Source organism: Melanostigma gelatinosum, assembly GCF_949748355.1.
Source record: "Melanostigma gelatinosum genome assembly, chromosome: 14".
In the NCBI taxonomy this organism is placed as follows: Eukaryota; Metazoa; Chordata; class Actinopteri; order Perciformes; family Zoarcidae; genus Melanostigma; species Melanostigma gelatinosum.
Genome location: NC_136647.1, coordinates 9,644,696 through 9,668,191, shown reverse-complemented (window position 1 = coordinate 9,668,191; position 23,496 = coordinate 9,644,696). Strand labels below are relative to the sequence as shown.

Here is a 23,496-nt window from a genome sequence, read left to right as displayed (position 1 = left end):
GCTTCTTTGGGTCAATATTCACAGAGTAATATATTAAATAGCACAATTGAAATGACCATAAGTGCTATTAAGGGTTACTTGTGCCTTGTACAGATAATGATGTTTGCTCTCAAACACTTAAAATATGATTTAGAGTGTGCGGATGCAGGATACTGTTGTTATGCACAATTGTCTTATTGATAAATCTGAAAGAAGCTAAAATATGAACAAAACATACTGTATCTCTTTGTGTTTTTTTTTATCCATCACAGCAGTGTGATTTCAAGTGTGAGTTCAAGTGTTTTGACATTAATGCTTATAGCCCCAAACTCCAATGCTTCCAATACTTACTATGTGCAGCTGAAGATAGTCTCCGAGCCCATGGGTGCTCTCCACTCGCACCAAGATGGCATCCTTCTGCTGAGTGCTGAAGCCCACGGCTAACCGGTCGGCTCGGGTACTCGGTCGCTCATTGGGGGCCCAGGTGAATGTGATGAGAGCCCCACCTTTTCCAAAGATGTACGTGGTACCAGCTGGAGAGAGAAAGAGAAGCAAAGTTATTTGTGGTATATTTTTATTTTTCAAAAGTATCTCATCCACAGTATGAGATGAGATTTAGATTCCTCCTCTCACCACAGACAGTCTAACCCCCCCCCCCCCCGCAAAGACTCATTCATTTTTCAAACTAACGCAGTAGGCAGAGAGACACCAGGAAGGAAGGAGGGAAGATTTATTAAGGAGATCTGCTTTGCTCCTAAATCACAGTTAAGTAGCCTAATTTACAAAGTATGATGAAGCTTTGCGTTTACAGAAGTAAACAAATAACAGCAGTTTTATCGCGATTCATCTTTGCTGAGGCTGCATCTGACACTGTGGAAATCCAGAAATAGTTTTGTCCTGCAATGATTTCACAGAATTTAGCAAACATAGCACATAATCCAGGATGGCACATATAGATTATATCTACAGTTTTGCATATGTGTTCTATTTTTGAACAGGATTTCACATTATCCATCTTAAGAAGCACCAATACTTTCTCGTCAAGTCACATAATGTATCATAACTATCTGTTAACATGAACAATGTAATTATCATTCACCGGGTCTCTTTATCTGATATACTTCGTCTCTTCATCAAACATGACCTACAGTGATTACAACTCGTATCAAGCTCAGCTGAGGACACGACACTTGTTTACATGTCTTCACGCTGTACATTCGTTGTTGTTGGTGATGCATACATCTAGATCCATGAAATACATAATAATGTCAGCTTTTACTGTCCAATTCACTTTAATCTAAAATCTAAAAAAAGGTAATAATTCATGATTAATGTGACAGTTTAAAAAGAGCATTGATTTAAACCTGATTAAAATGCAATGTGTTTACGCAAAGCCAGAGCATCTGCTTTAATCATGAAAATGATTAATCTGCACTGAATCATTTATTTATCAATGTATCATCAAACATCACATTTCCAGCATACATTCCTAGATTGCCTGGTAGCCTATCCAATAGTTGTTTGGCTGCAGTAGTGAAACAAACAAAACATTTAGCTGCAACCTTGGCTCGATCAGAGGAAAGCTCACTGTTAATGCTGAGACAGATATTATTTGGTTAAGTCTTGAGCTTTGTGCAGTAACCAATCTGTTGCAGAGACTGACAACGTTTCTTTGCCCTATATTTCTTTGTATATTGTGATAATCCAACTCAGCCTGACCTTCAGACTACCTAAACGCTAAAAAAGGGTCCCGGGACAAGAGGATGTCAAATGTGTACATATTGTAAAGCCCTCTGAGGCAAATTTGTAATTTGTGATTTTGGGCGACACAAAAATAAATTGAAATTGAAAAAGGCCTTATTTCTCTTGTAAATAGCATCTAAAACATCACTATTCATCCATTGTTTAAATCCTCGTTTATCATTTTAGGAGCAACTTTGTCCACCAGCTTTAAGAACAGTTATTTAAAGTGCACCCACGCTTTATGAACAGCATTACATAGTACTGGAGTGTCCTGTCTGATGAATTGATGCGCTCAATAAAATCATCTTGACTGTAGTTCTTGGCTGACATCATTCTGATTGTACGATGGAGCTTTTTTTTTTTCTTCTTCTTAAATAAATCAATGAGTAAGTCCAGGTACAATTTACAACCGCTCTGGGAAATCACAGTGATCAGACACCAAGATTGGATCGATAACAGTTTGACTTAATTTACCTTCTCGACTGGGCTCGAGAATAAGTTGTTGCCAGTCCAGAGCATGACAACAACTTTTAAAGTTCAGATTCGGATCAGGTTCCTCTCCTTGAGACTCCATGTTGGCGTTGATCCTTCATTTACAAGTCTTGCTGTAATTGCAGAGATCCCTGAGAAATCCATTCGCTGATCGGCTTTTAAATCAGACACCTTTTCATGATGTGAGGCGTCAACTCAGATTGCCGATTAAACATGAATCTGCTAAATTCTTTCATATGTGTGAGAGCAGAAAAATCAAAGCTGTAATCCATTTTCTACAGTTGATGCCAAGTTGGCTTTCTCAGTGTCAATGTAGTTTGGACTGCAGGTGTTAAAGATTGCAAATAGAGAGACAAACTGCTCAGATGAAAACATTACGCCCCAATGGATGCCCAGTCATTATGTTACAGAAGAAACAACAATTGCCTTTAATAGTACACCTCAAACACATGCTATTCTGGGTTTGTTTTCAGACCTGTAACCTAAATATTGTTTTGAAAATAGTTTTTTTTCAACACCTTAAGCTCTCAAGTGAAGCACAGAAAAACACTTGAGACAAAATTGTAGCTTCAATGTCAACCGTGTACGAAGACTTGAGTACGCTTCTGCTCAGTATAATGGGCACTCACCACAAAGGTCTCTTAATGACAGGATGGAACCGCTGACTGGATGCCCTCTTAACATTGAACACTTACTCCAAAGACTTGACTGACTTTGACTTTAATTAAAAGGGCAGCATTTGTTCCAAACATAATTATTTCTTGCTCAGGTAATCTTAATTCATGTCTGGGATTTGCAGTCAAATGCGAGTCGGGGACATTAGTTACATCAAGGAGTCTCAATAGGTGGTTTTATTAGTTTCCTGCTTTCAGTGAATGTTATCTGCATCTGGCCTCTTAGTCTGCCCTCATTTCGGCTCAATGAAATCCTTTTCTTTCTACTTTAGAAAGTATAGACAACTTTACTTTTTATACAGATCTGTGAACCCATGAACAATCAAATAAAACAACCCTGCATCAAATATTACTTGAGCTGATAACTTATGCTGTAGCACCAAAATAGCACTGCACCATAAACTCTCAACAACAAAAATCTAACATTATGATTTTACACAGACCATAATATTGCATTCAATTATACCATACAGCCCTTCATGATGTTTACCTTTGTTTGTTCTTGTGAAACCAAACAAAAAAGCAGGCAAGTAATGATGTGGTCAATCACCTTTTTCTGAGACCCAATGTCCCATCAGGTCTCATTTCAAATGTCTCTGCAATATAATAATGCAATTTAAAAAGGATACTCAGAAGACTCAAATCTTGGGAACCTTTTGTACCTAATTTTGGTTGCCTCAAACCCGGTCTTGGTAGATCATTACACACATCACATTCGGCAATGCAGCGAGTAAAAATTTGTGCTAGTAAGTGCCATATCGGATATATCGGAGCTTTCAGGACAATCTCTCTGTCTCTGTCAGACACCACAGGAACTCTGTGTGACAGCCCCCGGGGTGGCAAGGGGGTTTCACGACAACACGGACCAATAAACACAACCAGTCGGTAGATAAATGGTGCAAGTGAGGTTTTTACTGAATATAGAGAGTGGATAGAGGTAGGATAGACACTCAACAATACACTGTCCGCTTTCCAGAGGGATGGTCGGTGTTCACTTCCACGGTTCGGTGCACAACGGGTATTCCTCATACGGTCCAGGGCGCGGGCAGGAGCAGGGTAGTCGTACAGGCAGGGGTCGGGAGCCGGGCGGGTAGTCAGACGTTCCAGGGTGATCAAGGGGTAAGGCAGTTGTCTCCAATGGGTTTGCTTTTTCTCCGTCTCCTTCCACTCCTACTCTCTCCTAGTTTCCTGTGTCCGGGGCCCTTTTATAGTCCCCTCCTCCTCCTCTGATAGGGTGTGGTCGCTCCCTCGTCTCTCCTCCTCAGGTGTTGCTTGTTGGGCTGATGGTGGTTTGGCGCTCTTTTCCACTCCCTGACATGGGGGCTCCGCCTCCATGTCAGGCAATATCGTCCCTCTACCACTTCTCCTCTGAGGTTGCCCCTCCGGCTGCCACATACCCCCCCCCTTAAATCCGACCTGGGGGGAGGACTGCTCCAGGAACCTAGGGCGTCCCGTCTTGACAGGGCGTCCGCGTTTCCATGAGCGGCCCCGGATCTGTGGACAACAGAGAAAGCATACGGTTGAAGGGATAAAAACCAGCGGGTGACCCGGGCGTTATTGTCTTTTGAACGGGACATCCATACCAGGGGGGCGTGGTCCGTGACCAGGGTAAAGTGTCGTCCCAGCAGATAATATCTCAACTCCCCCAGAGCCCATTTGATGGCCAAACATTCCTTCTCGACCGTGGCGTATCTCGTTTCTCTCGGTAATAATTTTCTGCTTACGTATGTGATCGGGTGCTCCTCTCCATCCCTCAGCTGGGACAGGACGGCACCCACCCCGGTCTCGGAGGCATCCGTCTGTACCACCAACGGTTGCGTAAAGTCCGGGGTCACCAGCACTGGTTCAGAACAGAGTACTTCCTTCAGCTTCTCGAAGGCGTCCTCGGTCTCTGCCGTCCATACGATCCGATCTGGCAGCCGGTTTTTTGTTAGGTCCGTCAGGGGTGCTGCAAGAGCAGAGAACTGGGGAACAAACCGTCGATAGTAGCTAGCTAGCCCAATGAATGCTCGTACCTGTTTCTTTGTGCGGGGGCGGGGCCATTCCCGGATCGCCTCGACTTTCCCTACCTGGGGCTTGACGCAGCCGCGGCCGATGGTGTACCCCAGGTAGTCAGCTTCCCGGAGGCCGAGGCGACATTTCTTGGGGTTGGCTGTCAGCCCCGCCCCTCGCAGAGCTTTCAGGACGGCTTCCAGTCTTTGGAGGTGAGCCCCCCATTCCTCCCCGTGCACGACGATGTCGTCCAGATAGGCTGCCGCGTATTCTCGATGGGGACGTAGTACCTGGTCCATCAGTCTCTGGTACGTGGGGGGGGCTCCGTGGAGACCGAACGGCAGCCTCTTATAGTGGTACAGTCCCATGGGAGTAGTGAAGGCCGTTTTTTCCCTGTCTTCGGGGGCTACTGCCACTTGCCAGTAGCCTTTAGTCAAGTCGAGGGTGGTTATGTATCTGGCCCTCCCGATGCGCTCTATCATCTCGTCCACCCGGGGCATCGGGTAGGCATCGAATTTTGAGATGGCGTTGAGCTGCCTAAAGTCATTGCAGAACCTGACTGAGCCATCGGGTTTCGGAACCAACACTATAGGGCTGCACCACTCGCTCGTCGAGGGTTCGATGATGTCGGCCTCCAGCATACTCTGTACCTCCCTCTCTATCGCCCCCCGGCGGGCTTCGGGGATGCGGTACGGCCTTAGCTTCACCTTCTTCCCGGGCTCGGTGATTATCCGGTGTTGCACCAGTGTGGTGTATCCGGGGTCCGGGGAGAACACGTCCCGGAACCGATCCACCATTTCCCGGACGTCCTGCTTCTGCCGGGGGGTCAACTCTTCTCCCACGGGTACCTCGACTGGCTCCGTTTTTCCTGGGAGGGTAGAGAGAGAGAAACAGAGCATGGCATCCCTACGCACCCATTTCTTGAGCAGGTTCACATGATAAACCTTCGTCGGGTGCCTCCGACCTGGTTGCCGGACTCGGTAGTTTACCGGCCCCAATTTCTCCATCACTTCATACGGCCCCCTCCATCGGGCTAGAAACTTACATTCCGCCGTGGGTACCAGGACCAACACCCGATCCCCTGGGTTAAACACTCGGGGTTGGGTTCCCCGGTTGTACACGCGGGCTTGGGCCGCCTGTGCCTCGGCCATGTGTTCTCGGACGATGGGCCAGAGGGATGCCATCCTCACCCTCATCTCCTCGACGTGGTCCACCATGGTGCGGTAGGGGGAGGGTTGGTGTTCCCAGGCTTCTTTGGCCAGGTCGAGTAGCCCCCGGGGTCGTCGACCGTACAGGAGCTCGAAGGGCGAGAATCCGGTAGATGCCTGGGGCACCTCTCTGATGGAGAACATCAGGAAGGGTAGCAGTTGGTCCCAATTCTTCCCGTCCTGGTCCATGGTTTTTTTCAACATTTTTTTCAGTGTCTGGTTGAATCGTTCTACTAGTCCGTCCGTTTGGGGGTGATACACCGACGTCCTCAGTTGGGTCACCTTCAGCATGCCACACAGATCCTTCATGATCCTAGACATGAACGGGGTTCCTTGGTCGGTGAGAATCTCCTCCGGTATTCCGACCCTGGAAAACAACATCACCAGCTCCCTTGCAATGCCCTTGGTGGCCATAGAGCGTAGGGGAATGGCTTCGGGATACCGGGTGGCGTAATCCACTATCACCAGGATGTACCTGTGTCCCCGGTTGGTCTTGGGTAGTGGCCCCACTAGGTCCATCCCGATCCTGCTGAAGGGGACGGTGATGATCGGCAGGGGCACCAGCGGGTTTCTGTGATGGGGTTGTGGGGCCACTTGTTGACATTCGGGGCAGCTCCGGCAGTAATCCTCCACGGCCTTTTTTATTCCGGGCCAGTGGAACCTGGCCCTCACCCTTTCCAGGGTTTTCTCCACTCCTAGATGGGCACCTAGGATATGGGAGTGGGCTAACTGGAGGACAGAGGGTATGAAAGGACGGGGTACCAGTAACAACCTGAGGGGGGCCCCGTCCCTTATTACTACCTGGTAGAGGAGCCCGTTATAAATGGAGAAATGTGTGGGAGGGAGGTCTCTTACCCCGTCCAGTGGTCGTCCGTCTACGGCGGCCACCTGCCGAAGGGCGTGGGCTAGGTTGGGGTCCTCCAACTGGGCCGTCCCAAACCTCCCTGTGAGGGGCCCGGGTAAGATGGGCTCCTCCGGGTCCTGGGGAAACAGCCCGGCCAGCTCCTCTTCTTCGAGGGAGGGGGTATCTGCCTCCTCGGGGATGGGCGGCGCCTCTCCTTCGGGCTCACTGGGGCTGGAGGGTCCGTCGTTCTCGACGGCTGTGGCATATACGTCCTCGGGGTTGGGTTGGGTGGCCTCCACCAACGCCCGGGCCACGGCACTGGCGACTCCTTCCGATAGGGGATCGGTGGAGATCTCCTCCCCCAGCCCACAGATGGCTTTCTTCTTGTACTTTCGGTGAGGGGTCGTACCTGGTTTCACCACCAGGCTGCGCCACAGCTCCTGGAACACGGGCAGGTCTCGGCCGACCAGCACCTCTACGGGGAGTCCTTCCACTACTCCTGCAGTGCCGACGTATCTACCCCTCGTCGTGTATATCTCGAGGGCGGTGGTGGGGTATTCGCGGGTCTCCCCATGGATGCACGTGACCGCTCGGGTGCCGGTTAGGAGCGGGTACTGAGCAAACGTAGGTCTCACCAAGGTAATAGCGCTCCCGGAGTCCACCATCGCGGAGGCGTCGCGGCCGTTTACTTTGACCGGGGTGAGGGGCATGTGGTCCTCGTGAGTGGCCCAGCATCCGGTAATCAGTCCGCATGGGCGACTCCCCTCACTGGCCGTGGGCATGGGTGCGTCCTGGCGGTGAGGACATTCCCAGGCGATGTGCCCGATCTCGCCGCAGTGGTAGCACCTCCTCTCTTCCGGTCCAAACGCCGGCCGACGTCGGGGAAAGCCTGGGGGAAAGGAGGGAGACACATAGGTAGTTTCCTCCGTTCTCATCTTTTCTTTGCGGGTGGACCCCTCCACTTTCGGGTTTCTTCCCCCACGCACTAACGCTTGTGCTGCGTGGTAACCCTCCATGATCTCTACCAGTTCCTCGAGGTTGCGGGGGTTTCTCTGGCCGGCCAATTTTTTTGCCTCATACGGGAGGGATCTAAGGAATTTGTCCATGACGACACGATCGGTGGGCGACACCTCGGTTGGCTCTGCGTGCAGCCAGGCCGTCGTAATCCTCTTGATCTCATGCATCTGGGCTCGCGGAGAAAGGGAGGTGTCATATGTCCATTCATGAAATCGTTGTGCCTTTATTAACAGCGTGACCCCGCATCGCTGTAACGCTTCCGCTTTCAACACCCGGAAGTCAACTTTTCCAGCGCGCTCTAAGTCCTGATACGTTACTTGCGTTTCGTTGATCAAAAAGGGGGCTATCAACTCAGCCCAGTGCTCTTCTGGCCATTTTTCCCGGAGTGCCGTTGTCTGGAATATCTGAAAAAACACTTCAACATCGTCAGCTGCCGTCTGCTTGAGAAGGAAGCGCGCTGGGTTGGCTTTCTCCACGGTACGTTGCTCCTGTTGTGTCTGTAACATGCCCTTGATTTCGCTTTGCATCGCCTCCGCGCGTTCGGTTTGTACCTCCATATACTTCTCCATGTGTACTTGCTGTTGGTATTGTTGTTGCTGCTGTGCTTGGAGGATTTGCATTTGTACTTGCATGGCTTGTTCGTGGCGTTTTTGGGTTTCCTGGTTGCTAGCGATTAGCCCCGCTAGCAGCTCTTGAAATGGCACCGGGGTGGCCATGCTTACTGGGTCGGTCGGTCTATCGGTCAGTGTTGCCAGAACCGGACTGTGCCCACATTCTCCACCAAATTGTGACAGCCCCCGGGGTGGCAAGGGGGTTTCACGACAACACGGACCAATAAACACAACCAGTCGGTAGATAAATGGTGCAAGTGAGGTTTTTACTGAATATAGAGAGTGGATAGAGGTAGGATAGACACTCAACAATACACTGTCCGCTTTCCAGAGGGATGGTCGGTGTTCACTTCCACGGTTCGGTGCACAACGGGTATTCCTCATACGGTCCAGGGCGCGGGCAGGAGCAGGGTAGTCGTACAGGCAGGGGTCGGGAGCCGGGCGGGTAGTCAGACGTTCCAGGGTGATCAAGGGGTAAGGCAGTTGTCTCCAATGGGTTTGCTTTTTCTCCGTCTCCTTCCACTCCTACTCTCTCCTAGTTTCCTGTGTCCGGGGCCCTTTTATAGTCCCCTCCTCCTCCTCTGATAGGGTGTGGTCGCTCCCTCGTCTCTCCTCCTCAGGTGTTGCTTGTTGGGCTGATGGTGGTTTGGCGCTCTTTTCCACTCCCTGACATGGGGGCTCCGCCTCCATGTCAGGCAATATCGTCCCTCTACCACTTCTCCTCTGAGGTTGCCCCTCCGGCTGCCACATCTGATATAAGATCAACGCGGCACAAATTCAAATATCGGCTACATGTGTTTGTTTTTTTTACATGAGAAACCAAGAACTGCGTGGATTCTTTATTGTAACACTGTGGGCAACTAAGAAAATGATTCCTTCCAATGTAAAGATAACGGTTTTCCCTTGTCAAAGAAACGCCCTGCGACGAACAGCTAATGAACATGAGCAGTGTTTTGAACACTGCTGTGGGAATATGAGCAAAGACAAAGTCAGAGGGTGAATAAGAGGAAACACGCACCCTTGCAATCGCCATCATGAATTATGGAATACTAATGCACCTGCAGGAAGCGTCTGTCTATAGACAGCAGTAACTCTTGCATTAGTCATGACGTGAAAGCATTTCATTACTTTCTGCCTCCCTCTCTTGACTCCTGCTATCTCGTCTCTTCTCTCTGTGGCAGACCTGCGTCAAACAAAGCAGCCAGTAAATCAGCCTCGTTAAGATTGTACTATAAACATCACACTTCTCTCCCTTGAAGCAGCTGCACTCTCTCTCTCTCTCTGCCGACTATCTCACGGGAGCGCTCTGCTCGTCTCTCATGGCCACACAACGCATCTGTGCTCGTATAATAGGGCTCCGTCGGAGTTTCTCAACTGCAGTGTGCTGTAAATCACATCATCATTAGTTGCGAAACCTGATAATTAATTGAACTGTACACATTGCTAGTCTCTGGGTGCCTCCCATATCATTAATGAATATGTGGTGCGATAGCAAACTCAAGGCCAAAATTAAATTGTTCGCACATTAAAGCCATTTTGTTGGTTTAATACATTGCATCAGTCAATAGAATGGTAAGTCATATAACACATCTGCTTTTTACAAGCAGATGGTGTAAATGCAATTCAGAGATTACTATGAAGCACCAATGATTGGCTGTTCTGTCATAAAATATCTCTGCACAACAAATGTAATGTTATGGATTCTGGTTGTGCCAAGATGCGTACTACCCACTACTCAACATCCTGTCCTTTCCATTCGTGCTCTTAGCCAGCTGAATACGCAAGAGACGAGGCAACATGCTGATGGCACTTGCACAAAACACTGAGACGCTGGACACGTTCGATGTGAAAAGCCTTAACACACTCCTTGAGCTTCCTGTCGTAGAGAATCGGACAATGCATGTGGCATCAGTGAGAAGAGAGTATTAGCTCTCATAATATTACTAATACTTACTTTTAGAGGCTAAATTTATTTAACCTCTATAGGTTAATAGTGGAATGTAACTGAGCACATTTACTTAAGTACTGTGCTTAAGTAGGCTACAGTTTTGCAGTATTTATACTTTAGTGTTTCAATTTTAAGCTACTTTATATTATATATAATACTTTATACTTCTACGCCACAACAATTAAGAAGTGAATATTGTACTTTTGTTTAATTTATTTTGTATCAATATTTAATATTACTTTTGTTACTTTGCAGATTCAGATTGTTAAAACAAAATACAATCAACCACCAAATTCTGATGCATTATAGATCTAAATACCCAGCAGTATATTTGAATGCAAAGTATTTTACACTGTAGTATTAATACTTTTACTTAAAGTAGCAGTGTGTAGCATTTAGGGGGATCTATTGGCAGAAATGGAATATCAAATCAATTGAATTTGATCGATTAAAAGCCACCCTGACAATCTTGTGAATCCTAAATAACAGCAGATGCAGCTGGCGCATGCAGACTTCTACTGCATTATGCCTGAATGGCTGGCTCTGCTCTGATCATCAAATGACCCTCTTCTTCAATAACATTGTTCAGGTTTTCTCCCACTCAACCGTCACAAGATTTGGATCATGGGGAAATTGAACTTAAATGCAGTATCGAAATACTGCATTTAAGTCACAAAGACATTTCCCTTAAATGCACCTGCATGTCTTTTATGATGAGAAAACTCACTGCAGCTTTTCAGATTTAAGTCTCTAATTTTTTATACACTTATCACTGAAATATTTTTAAAGTTGAGTCAATTGTCTTTGCAAAAAATGAGTTGGTCTTTTCTTATATCCCCATCTGTAACTGCATAGCACAAAAGATGAGATTCAGAGCATAAGCAGCAAACAACTATTTACAATGTAAAGATATACGTGTGTCTTGTAATCCAAGCTTCACTGTGCTTTGTTTACTTGCAGCCGTGCCTGCATGTTACTGCACGTGAGTTTCATAGTGCCGTTAGCACCGTTAGCTGTGAATAATCGGCTCAGCCGTCTTAATGTTGAGAGTTGTGTGGAGGCAATACAAATGCTCCGAAATCCGTACTGAGCACTTTCAAAGGGACAGTGTGTAGGATTTGCCGGTATCTAGCGTTGTGGTCGTAGACTGCAACCAACTAAATACCCTCCGAGTGCAGTGCAGGAACTCTGCTCGCCTCACTCAGAGGCCATCCATACCATACTAACGCTACTTTAGGGGCAACGGAAGTCAGACACCAGCTGGCGACACCAGTTCTGCACTTTGCAGCTAACGTTACCACAGTTTCACAAGCGTGTCGGAGAACTGAGAGCTACAGTGGCCTTCAGGTAACGTGAAAACACAAAAGGCTCTGGAGTTTGTTTGACTGGTCTGTAAACAGATACACCCCTTGTTCTTCCGTATTTCTGAAAATCTGCTCAAAGAGTGTTTGCTGCAGTGTTAAACTGCACAATGTTATTATCATGGTAACCACAGGTGACACCAGGTAAACGTAACTTTAATATTTACAAGAACAAGGAACTTAATACTCAATCACTAATCTGATTTTTTAGATCCTGAAATATATTGTGCAGTCTATAACGCTTATATTCTGGAAACAAAGGAATAAGCATGATGTTTTTTACAACCTGACGAAACTAAATTATAAGAAGAGATGATTTTCTTGAAAACTTCAATACCCTCAAATACAAGCGAACATACGCACGATCCTCAGACCTAAATGATGTCTTCAATTGCTATGAGGTTTCCTAAAAATAATTTTGCAGCAGGTACAGTCATTGTTGATGGAGCACTTCTGCTGCACTGTTTACAAGCCATTTATATACATTCTACTCTTGGCTCTCTTCTGCACTCAGAGACGGCAAGATTTCCAGCATGTAACGGGATCCCACAACACGAAACAACTTCATGAAAAATAGGTTGTAATCTTAGTGGAAGGTTCTCTGTTGCAGTCCCGCTTTATGACATTATCTGGTTAAATGGATTCAATTTTACATAACAAAAAAAAACTTACGACCTACTGTAGCTTTGCTACATTTTCATAAAATGGGGAGCAATTCGATTACTGTCTTCCCTCACAGTAATAGAGCCAGTATCTTTATATCAAGATGTCAGACATGGAAGCAGGGGCTTATAATGAAATATAATGGAACAGCAGGGCAATTTACTCTGTAATGTACACTGAAAAAAACATGACCTGGAAACGCGATTCTTTAAATCGTCTATCTGTTAATTTGAATATTGCGTTCAAGTGTTCATGCCTGTTGAAATGTTCCATATGGCCACGTTTACAAGACAATGTAGGTCTCTTACCACCCCCCATCTACGCACAAATGTGTAGACTGTGTGCTCATTAACGTGTTAATGTTGACGGCATTACCTTCAAAATGTTCCTCGTGGTGAGCACTTCCTTTTGGTTCGCTATGACCGTGTTGAGTACTTTTTTAATACATTGGGGGGACATTTTTCTGCTTTATTTTGATATGTATGATATTCTGTAGTTTTACTGAAGTAGCATTTCTTGTTGAAGTATTTCAACAATGCATCAGACAGACCAACACCAACATGGGGGTCCTGGAGAATGAAGTGCAGCAGATTTTCACTGAGTGTGTTGAACATGCGGGTGTGATGAGGGGTCAGCTACAGAGCAATCTTTCCTGCATTCCAGTTGAGAGCATACAATGTCTTTGGCACTGAGGCTCATAATCTTGGCTAGCTCTCTTGTAGCGTAGTGGTTAAGGGGTTAAGTTAAAAAAAAAACACTGCTTTGAATTAAGAAGCATGCCCACAACTAGAGGATGGTTACACAAAGTAAAAAAACCAAGAATTATCTTGGCACTGCAGGGTCGGAAAATGATCTGAGGAAGACAGTAAGCACGATAGTTACATAACACGTCTCAAGTTGGGATTTGGCTTCCCCTGATATGAGAAATACTTCAGTGTTAACATTCTTAATAAAGTCATTTTAATATCTGGTTCAGGGTATTTTGTTTGGCACATGGAAACATGATTTCTTATTCATAAAAACCCAGATACAATGCCCAAACTGTCAAGACCCAAATGAACTGAAAGCATCCTGCCGATGTTTGTGATCAGGGTGACCTCGGATGAGGAGTTTAACTGGGCAGTTCAGGGCAAACGGAAAGTGGAGAAAAACTCATTTGAATTATCTTGATTTTTGTTGCTCCTGTAGCAATTCTTCCATCAAAATGTACAATTAATGTCTCAGAATGCTGAAATTCAAACTGGGGTCTTTTTCATCAGATTTCTTTTAGACATCTTATACAGGGTTCTATGTCATTATGTTCTAAGTCTACTTTACTAAATTCTCATTTATTAAAGGCCACTGAGCCAAATGCATTGCACTTGGAGGTGTTGACATGTTGAGATTTTAACGGTGCATCAGTAATTACAATGATGTTAATTATTGATTCATCTGCTGATTATTATCTGAATTGCTTAATTGTTTAATGTATTGAATTCAGAATTCAAGATGATTTCTACAAATAGCTTGTCTGGTCTTAATAACAGTCCAAAACCCAAAGACATTATGCTTACAACTATATATAAAATAGAGAAAATTAGCAAATCTACACAATGGAGAAGCCTTAACCAGAGAGTGGTTGACATTTTGGCTACTTACAAATAATAAACAATTGAAATGGTTGCTGATAAATTTCCTGGCAATTCACAAATAAATTAATGAACGAATCATTGCAGCTCCAACGACTTGGCATTCTTTCACATCTTGAATACCTCTGATGAAGTACTAACGCACTGCTGACTGACCCGGCGATTTCACTTGGTGCTTCTTGCTGTTCTATGACCTGGATGACCCTTCATGGACACACTCGGATCATTCCATGCTCAATATTTCAACCAGTCTGTCTGTGTAAAAGCGTGCCATATCCTGTTACCAGTATAGTGAAATAATATATGCCATAACCTGTGTTTAGGATGAGGACTGTGAGGCATTGCAGCAGGGTAGGTGGCCTATAAATAACCGTAGCCCAGGGGCCTCCACAAGTCTTTGGCTAGCTTCGGCTAGCACACCCACACGCACACATCTGATATATTAAAGCAAGTGTCCAAAAATGATTGTTTCGTTGATATAATTCTGGTAAATGTGGCATGAATTCAAAGTTTGATTTATTATCTAAATGGTTTATCGTTCTGTGATAACGGTTACAGAGCATTGATCATATTATAGCAATGTTAACCAGTCTGCGTATGCATTCTACACTTTGGATAATGGCACTACTGTCTGTATCATTTATGCTGCAGTAAATTGCTTTTCTTGATCTGAAGCACCTACTTCAGAACAACCTACAGTACAAAATCTACAATAGAGGTAATTTAAAATGTATCAGTGAGTTCTTTGAAGTGTTTTTCTTTTTTTTATATGCCTGTTTGATCACAGGCTGTACTGTGCCTGTAAATGCTTGGTCCAGAATGATATGGCTACAACAGCGCCAATGTAATTCATCACATTTTTAGCTCTTTTGCAACTGGCAAAACTGCTGCAGTGAAAAAGACACTCCAAATCCATCGGGCCTCTTTTTATAGGACATAAAAGTGAGTCTTTGGAGAGATATTTCAAAGTGCAAATATAAGGCAGCAATGATTTTGGTGTCAGCTCTTTGAAGGATCCAATTCAACAAGCGTGGCCAATCTGATGTAGATTATCGAGGATAGGTCACTGTTTTATAATTATATATTTTTATAACTATACAATCCATATCCCTAGGTTGTAATTGCACAACAGCTTATCAAGGCATATTTTATATGAAGTTGGAAAAATAGTTCCTGTGATCATTGTTCCATAAGTTAAGCACCCAAGGAAAAGCAAAGAGGTCATCTCTATTTCATTGCTCACTCTTGTACATATTATTACTTTACGATTGTTGTGACGCGCCACTAATTACAGTTTAGTGTAGCAATCACCTTTGACACAAAACCGTCTCCGTTTATCTAATTTTTGGTTAACATTTTGCCATGCATTACGCCGCTTAAATAAACAGGAATCTCATGGAAGAAGATTTAAAAAAAGATTTGAACAAATACAGCTCTACGGATGCTGTAGCCTCTTGAGAAGCAACACGGAAACAGGGCAACCACTACTGATACTGACGGCTAGATAAAGGGGTTTAATGATGCACAGAGGCTGCAGCAAATCCGGAGTTAGTGAAGGATCCATTATCCCACTTAATGTCACAAGAGAGCCACCAAAGATATATCGGAACAGCTAAACTCTTTTTACCTGTAAAATGCCACATACATGTCAGATAGCAAAAGCATGCTCACATCTAACTCTTATAATCAGAACAACAGGATACATTAGTGAGGCAGCAAACAGCAAGTTGAGAATGTTGGAGGGAAATTCTTACCATGACCCCCTCTGGTAAGAAAAGGCATCCTGTTGATGGCAATAGGAACGGTGCCATGCTTATTGTGAAAATGGTGGACATGGTGCGTGGTGCTGAGACTAGAAGACACACGTGCTGTTCCAGTCTGGATGGGGAGTAGAGTAAGCAGGGCGAACCAGAAGGCTAGTCTTGAGCAATAACTTAGGCCCATACCTAGGCTACTGCATGACCAGCTGCTCCACTGTCCGAGCACAGGGGTGGCTGCAAAGAGTCTACCCATGTATATTAGATCCTCATGGGCCCAGGACAGACAACTTAGCCAAGCTTTGGTCTCTGGCAGTTCAACTTGAAGACCACAGGGCATCTCAGTGACAATCTGGGCCCATTTCTTACATAATCCCTTGATTTGGTCAATAAACGAAAAATATCCTTTGAACTTGTGACAAAAACAAACCAAAAAATAGATTTCTAAAAAACAGTCAAAATCCAGTTAATGTTCTGGTGGAAGAAAAGGAATAGCAAGCAATTTATCTAATTTTTGGTCAACATTTTGCCATGACGGGATGTCGACTGCACAGAGAAGACATTGAAAAGCATCCCAAAGCACGTTCTTCAGAAAGTGAGCCGAGTGTATCCAAAATGCAAAAAAAAGATACACATCCAAATAAAGAATGGAGATGAATCCACCTGTGATTTCAAAAAGGCATGTTGCTCAACCATGATATTTAGGCATGGAAAATGGCAGGACAGAGCTTCATGTGACAAGAATTCTGATAAGAGTCTCCATCGCCCACAGGTAGAGCTTCAGGGCAGCTGAGCCTGCCCACTAAGAAGAGCGCCCCTCCACCGCAGTAGAAGACATAACGCGCTTCCGTGGGAAACTGGATCATTTCATAAAGCAAAAAGGACAAGGCGATAAATAATGCGCAAGTGGAGATGCAGCGATGAAGGGTGATGCAGGAACCAGTGCTTTTGTTCCAGGGAAAGGCAGGAGAACAGAGATAGGGGGGGGGGAGAGACAGGGAGAGAGGGAGAGAGAGAGAGAGAGAGGGAGGAGGGGTAGAGAGGGAGCAGTATCTGCAGCAGCGCGGTAAAAGAGAAATTCCAGAAAATAAATCAATAATTTCTCAGCAGCTCCTCATTCACTCTCTCACAGGCGCAGCAAATCCAGCGGACGATATACCTTTGGTGTGGCACAGATCCACACACGAGTGTTTCTATTTCAAACGCACATATGATCCTTTCCTCGCGCTCCACCTGCTCAGTCTTATGCAGTAAAGACTACTGCTGCATTCCCCTCACTGCTGCTCCTTGTTTTTCCTTCCTCCTCTCCCGTTACCTCGTCCAGATCTGCCTCTGACTGAGAGACCGTCAACGTGACTGCTGCATGTGTCTGTCTCTGGAGGAGGGAAGGTGATTCTCCTCAGATGAGATGGCTTGGATGGCAGACACTGAGATGCTGCCTTGAACTGCTGCAGCAAAAAAATATGCTAATTAAAAAGAACCGTCGTATCATAATAAATCCGGGATGGGTGAAATTCCGGGACAGTCTGGACCCCAGCAAAAACAAACCTTGGCTTGGAGTTGTGCTCTAGTGAACGCAAGATAAAGCGGATCTTCTGAAGGCATACTGTAGTCAGAGGCTCTGATCCAGTGAGGCACAGCATGTGCCTGTGTGTGTGTGTTTGTGTGTCTGAGAAAGACAGTCTGTGAGCAAATGAGTGAGGCGGGGGGGAGAGAACGGGTGGGTGAGCGATAGCAGAAGGGAGGGCGAGAGAGGAAGAGACAGCGAAAGAGAAAACAGGCAACCACGGCGCCAACACACAGGGAAATAGTGAGGCAAGAAAATGGGCTGTGTGAATAAATACATGCTACAGATTCACAGCGCGCTGGCTTGCAGGTCCTGGCAGTAACACGTAGGAATCATACTGCAGAGGAGGAGCCTGATTTAGGTGAGCTGTCAGAGCTGTTACAGAATGAACACAAGGGTATTGGTATGGACGTGCTCTTAACATAAAGACTCGAGAGATATAATGACGGAGACACAAATACCTGTCAAAATGATATAATGCAGCTCACTGCATTAGGCAATAGGCTACGGTGTGTTATCCATTTTCAAGAAAATCAAAAACTTGCATCCAAAGCCCTTCTTTTCCCAGCGTACATATCAATTTGTTCCTCTGCCTGACGTGTTCACCTCATATCTGTATACAAGTCACCCTTCTGTTAGAGCGCTCACGCTGCTTAACCATGCAGGACTTATCCCGAGCTGTGACTGATCGGAGTTCAGAGGTATTCTGGCAGTTTCGGAGCTGCTTGTGTTTTCTTGGGTGAGGAAATGTGATGGCATGATGAATTTGGAGTATATTGAGGATGAACACATTATAGGAAAGAGGGAGACAAAGTGGGGGAGGGATTGGAGGTGGAGGGGATGGGAGAAACAAAGAGGGAGAGAGATTGCAGGTGGCAGAAGCACAGCGAGAGGAAGGGAGACTGCAACGATATCAGCTAAATCGCGGTCGATAGAGATATCAGCTGGGATTGCCTCGTCGGTTGAAAGGACACGCATGGAAACAAGGACAGAGGCAAGCCATGCAGCACCACCTCTCCCAGTGACAAGAAGGCAACGCAGGCCATTACTCAAGCAGGGGAGGGGGGAGGGAGGGGGGGGGGGCGAGGCTGATTGAACCAAAAGAACAGAGGAGGGGTGAGTGCATAACAATCTGGAATGGCAAGTGCCCTTACAGCATGTAGACATTCATCTGCTGGTATTATGAACATAAATAAATTGAAACAAGCTGTGCATTTTGTCTTCGCATCGGTCCAACATGACTCACAGGGATATTTAAATACTTCATGCGTTTTCACTTCTATATGTTGCTCAGTAAATCTTAACGATGGGAAAGTGCATGCCAGCTTACTAATACAGAGAATACGGACGATGCAGAGCACTTCCTGGCTGTAACATGTCGACGCCTTTACAGTAATGGCTATTTGGTGTGGGAAGGCAATGCCGAGCCTTGAGAATAATCCACTGACAGGGTAAAAGTCAGTTTTACTTCTACTGTCAAAGCTCCAGCCATGTTTTATGCAGCTTACATAAGAGCAGTCATGACAAGAAAAGTATTAGAAATCATCTCTAACTCACACACAATCAAACAAAACCAGTATTTCAACAGCAACTGGGCAGGGACTGGGTACGAGAAGCTGGTGTGGGATGATTTATAGCCAGTGATTTGGACTGCCAGGCTCTCCAGCATGTGAGCATCTTAGGCAGCGATGTCTTCTTGGTGTGTGAGCTGTCTGGAACGAAAGGCTTGCATTAATCAATTTACGTGCTTGAGGGTTGCTCAACACGATGAAAGCCATGCTATCTGGACAACAAGGAGGCGGAGGCTGGCTGATTGTAACCTTGTGTTGTCCTTGGTTATTTAACAAGTTGAGCATCCCACGCAGCTCTTCCTATCAACGCACACCTGGACAATTCTCATAGGAAACACATCAAATACGCATTTGATGTGTGATGATATAGTTGATGATAAGCTTTATTTTTTTATTGAATTGCATTCGACTTCTGCTGGATTTTGAAAACAGACTCTCATATAATAGCTGCGACTTCTGCGGTTCCAGTCCGACAAACCGTTGATTTGATTTTTTACATTTTCCTACAGGCTATTTTGAACTTATTCCACCACTCAGTTGTGCATTTGCATAATCTAATTATTTTGCATGTATGGAATAATATATATTTTAGAAACCATGAACTTAAAATGTTTCAATTTCCTTTGTAGAAAAAGTCAAGGGGCCTAAAAAAAACGACGTGATGTGAGGAGACGTCGACAGCGCTTTAAAGACGAAAGAAACCTAAAATGTGTGCCGTGTGAGAGGAGATTTTTCACAGACATCCAGTCTCGCCTGAGGGGCTAAAGTAGCAGGATTAATCATAGCACTTTCAGATTAATTACTCATAACGCGAGCATCCTCTGAAAGGCATGGCCTGCAGTTTGGTTGATTTCATTAGGCTACAAAACGACAACACCTAAAATAAGCCTGGCGTAGACGGTGTAAGGGAAGGAGGGAGGATGACAAATATGAAGGCGCTGAAACGCACAGTTGCTCCACCGACAGACAGCAGTATATGTATTAACGGTACGGCTGGCAGAATCCGATCAGATAACGATGTAGCAGAACAGAAACAGAACTACTCTCCTATTCCATATTATTATTATGGTCTGTGCAGAGCTGACAACTATTGCAAACTCACAGATATTTCAGATTTCTTAAGGAGGTCAGGCACATCAACCAAAAGGTTCAGAGTTGAGTGGAGGGCCGCTGGATGCTCAACTCACACAGAATCTTCTCCTCCAGATTCACACCTCGATTAAGCATGGTGTTTTCTTCTCGTCTTGGCAGACTGTGTGCGCTCTACGCTGAAAACACACTGCATGTGACAGTAGGTGGCATATTGTTGGCTGCACAAGGCGCTGTCAAAAATAGACTCCATTTGCTTGTTTAGTTGAGCTTACTAGCCTCAGCATGTCTCCTGGAAAGGAAGAACAGCAGAGCTGCTTACCATGCGGTGAAACCCCCACCAACAAGAGGGAAAGAGGAGCACTGTCTTCAATTTGAACAATCACAATTACTAAATGTTCTGTGCTTTGGATTGATACGAAAGACAAGAGTGCCAGATGAGCCACTTGAACTAGCTGTGGCATTCAAAAGTAATACCTGATCCAGGACCTGAGAGGGAAGTGGGCCATCGCCACAGGAGACAGTTTTTGCTTCGCTGTGGTGTTCTCCCCTCTTCACTCTGGAGCCTCATTTTGATGATGAGCCTGAAAAGGCATCAGCAGGATAGTTGGCCATAGAGGAAGCCCTGTCGTTGTTGTTGGCTTGCTTCGATCTAGTTGTCGTGCTCATTATTTCAACATTAAAGAAAGCGCCAGCAGAAATGCGTAATGGATTTTACTGTTGCTATGACTGCAAACTGTAATGGACATTTGTGGCAACAACTTAACCTCCTCAAAATGTTCGAGAATGATGATACATTATGCTGGACTGGACTCCAGTTATCTAGCTTTGCAAAACAGCCTCTCTATATTCATTGTTACAGCAAACATTTGGGCATTGCAGAATTATATATGCCAGGAAACCTATCTGTTTTGCATATTTTTGATTTTCTATCGGGATTGTATTCCTGTTCGCCTTTTAGTATACATCCTCTTCAACCAGAACATTCACTTCATTTTGACTCTGTTTGGTGAGAAATTGAGTACTTGTCTTTTCCTAGCAAGTTACTACACAATGATTCGTCCTACATTAATGATTCCCCTCATGAATGATTATGCTTGATATCCTCAGACTAAAGATTTTAGGAATCAGTAGGTCAGCAATCTTTGTGAAAAGCTGTGCGGTCATCTTAATATTAATATTGCGGTAAAAAAAAACTTGCTTGATGATGCCATCAATCAGTTTTGTATCAAAGCCATTTGAACGTACATCCATTTAATTAACTTATTAATATATATGTTGCCTTCTATGTGTATTAACTCACATTAAATCACAAAATCTTCTGTTGGAGACCCTTATACTTGCTCCAAGTATGTTTTGAAATAGTTTTTAAGAGTCTTTTAATAACTTAGAAGGGAATACACACAACAACCCAGCATATACTGTGGACTTTCTGAGGCTGTACTTTTTAAAAACTTTTAGCTGTAACCCCAAAGAAAACTGAAAACTAGTCTTTGCCCCAAAGCTTTGCAATAATTTACCTTATTATGACCGGCTGGCTGGCTGAAAATATATATTTTCTGTTATGAAAATCTTCTCTGTTATAAATTGTTGTTGTATTATTGCTTCTGCCAAGATTCAATTAGTCCAGTTTGGGTTTTTGTTTGTTTTGTTAACAGCAAATACACTGAAAGTTTGAAAGTTAGTCCATGGACAAAGGAACAATGTCTTTGTATTTTGCTGGAACAATTAAACTGAGAGTCTTAAGAATATATCTAAATGCCGTTTACTTGGTTGTCAGTGTTTTAACCACAATCAACTTGTTTCCTTACTAGTATTTCCTCTTTTGGATTGTATTATTTTATTGTTTTCGCTTCTTGTGTCCTGGTTTAAATACCTTTTATACTATGAAAGGTGCTTTGTAAATACAGCTTATTGTTATTATTTATATCCCTGTCATTACTGCATTTGTCCACTGGAGGAGCACCTTGAGAAACACTAAACATCTCTCACGTCTCTCTCGCTAACATTCAAACCTCGTCCTGAGTCTGAGATTGCTCCTCTTCCACTCGTTCAATATCCCCTAATTAAATAACTCCGTAGTTTACCATAAAATTAGCAGTAAATAGAGATCTAGACACACTTTTTCATTTTGCATCATCACTGATATCATTACAATTGTGTAATTCTTGCCATCCATCAAATGTGATGGATTGGCTTGTTGGCAGAAAGTAGTGTGCGTGCGGGGTTTGACACAACAAAAATATCACATTGAGAAATCATAAAGTTGAAGAAAGTCCCGGAGGGTAAATGTAGTGCAATAGGTGGTTTATGTGTGATGTTGAACACAAGATTCATTTGCAATGCAGTACCTGTGAATGAATGACCATCGAGTGAGTTAATCAGCCTTTAAACCTGATAGCAGAGAGGTAACGTGAACTATCGATCTCACCAACGGTACTCCCTAAAAACACTCTGGCAACCACACACAACACCATAGCAAGCAGCCTGCAGCCGTTGCAGAGGTCAGCGCTGCACGTTTAACCTGTTTCACTGTTTATTTACTGCGTCTGTTTATTTAGGGCGAGGGACGGGTTTAGAGTGCCGATCCTGATCCATGGTAAACTCCCCAAAAGAGTCATCGAGTTGGGGTGTGAAAATCTTTGGTAATTGACTGTATTACATTATTTATGATATTATTGTTATATTACGTGTCACAGTCACACTTTTGCTTGTTTTTCAAGCTGACGATAAAGAAGACAAAAATATCTAACAGCATTCTAAAAACAACAATAGTGCCCACTGTGTAATGAGGACTGCATATAGGTCAAATCAAAAGAGAAATGAATACATACGTACATATGTCCTTAATGTAAGTACCTGCATTACAGCTGCATATCTTGAAAAACGTAAAAGGGACAGTGTGTTACTTCACTATCGGATCCTTAGTGAGCAGATCTTGAGTCACTGTACACTGAGGCAAGTGAGTGAACAATCTATCAAAACGAATGAGGAGCAAAGAAGGAAACGTAAAGGCTTTCTTTTGCTGAGCATGCAGAGACTGGTGCTTTGTAGTACAATGACCAGAGAGCGAGCCAGGAATAGAGGAATAGACAGAGAGAAACAAAAAGGAAAGGAAATGAGGAGCTTGTTTGTGTGTGCGAGGCATGTAGGAACAGAGAGATCACCAGTGCATTTGCAAAGCATATATATCAAATGCAACAACAAAACAATCAGGATCCTGCCTACATACAGCATTACTCTAGCTTATGTATATGCAGATACAGTTAGTGAGATTGCAAGTCCTAGATGAGGGAGCACTATTGCACACAGCCTGTCTAATAATGGACCAACTGACAAAACACATTAACTT

The 23,496-nt window shown here is 44.5% G+C and overlaps 1 protein-coding gene across 1 annotated transcript in view; it reads right to left on the bottom strand.

Annotated features, from left to right (window-relative positions):
- The window catches only part of LOC306787889 (neurexin-2-like), a gene marked incomplete at its 5' end in the record, with an annotated part of 88,810 nt that overhangs the window by 16,881 nt on the left and 48,433 nt on the right, over positions 1-23,496 (bottom strand). Inside the window, one exon of the mRNA XM_079283199.1 lies at positions 331-512. Coding sequence (XP_079139325.1) covers positions 331-512 — 182 coding nt within the window. The remainder of the gene's footprint in view (positions 1-330; positions 513-23,496) is intronic.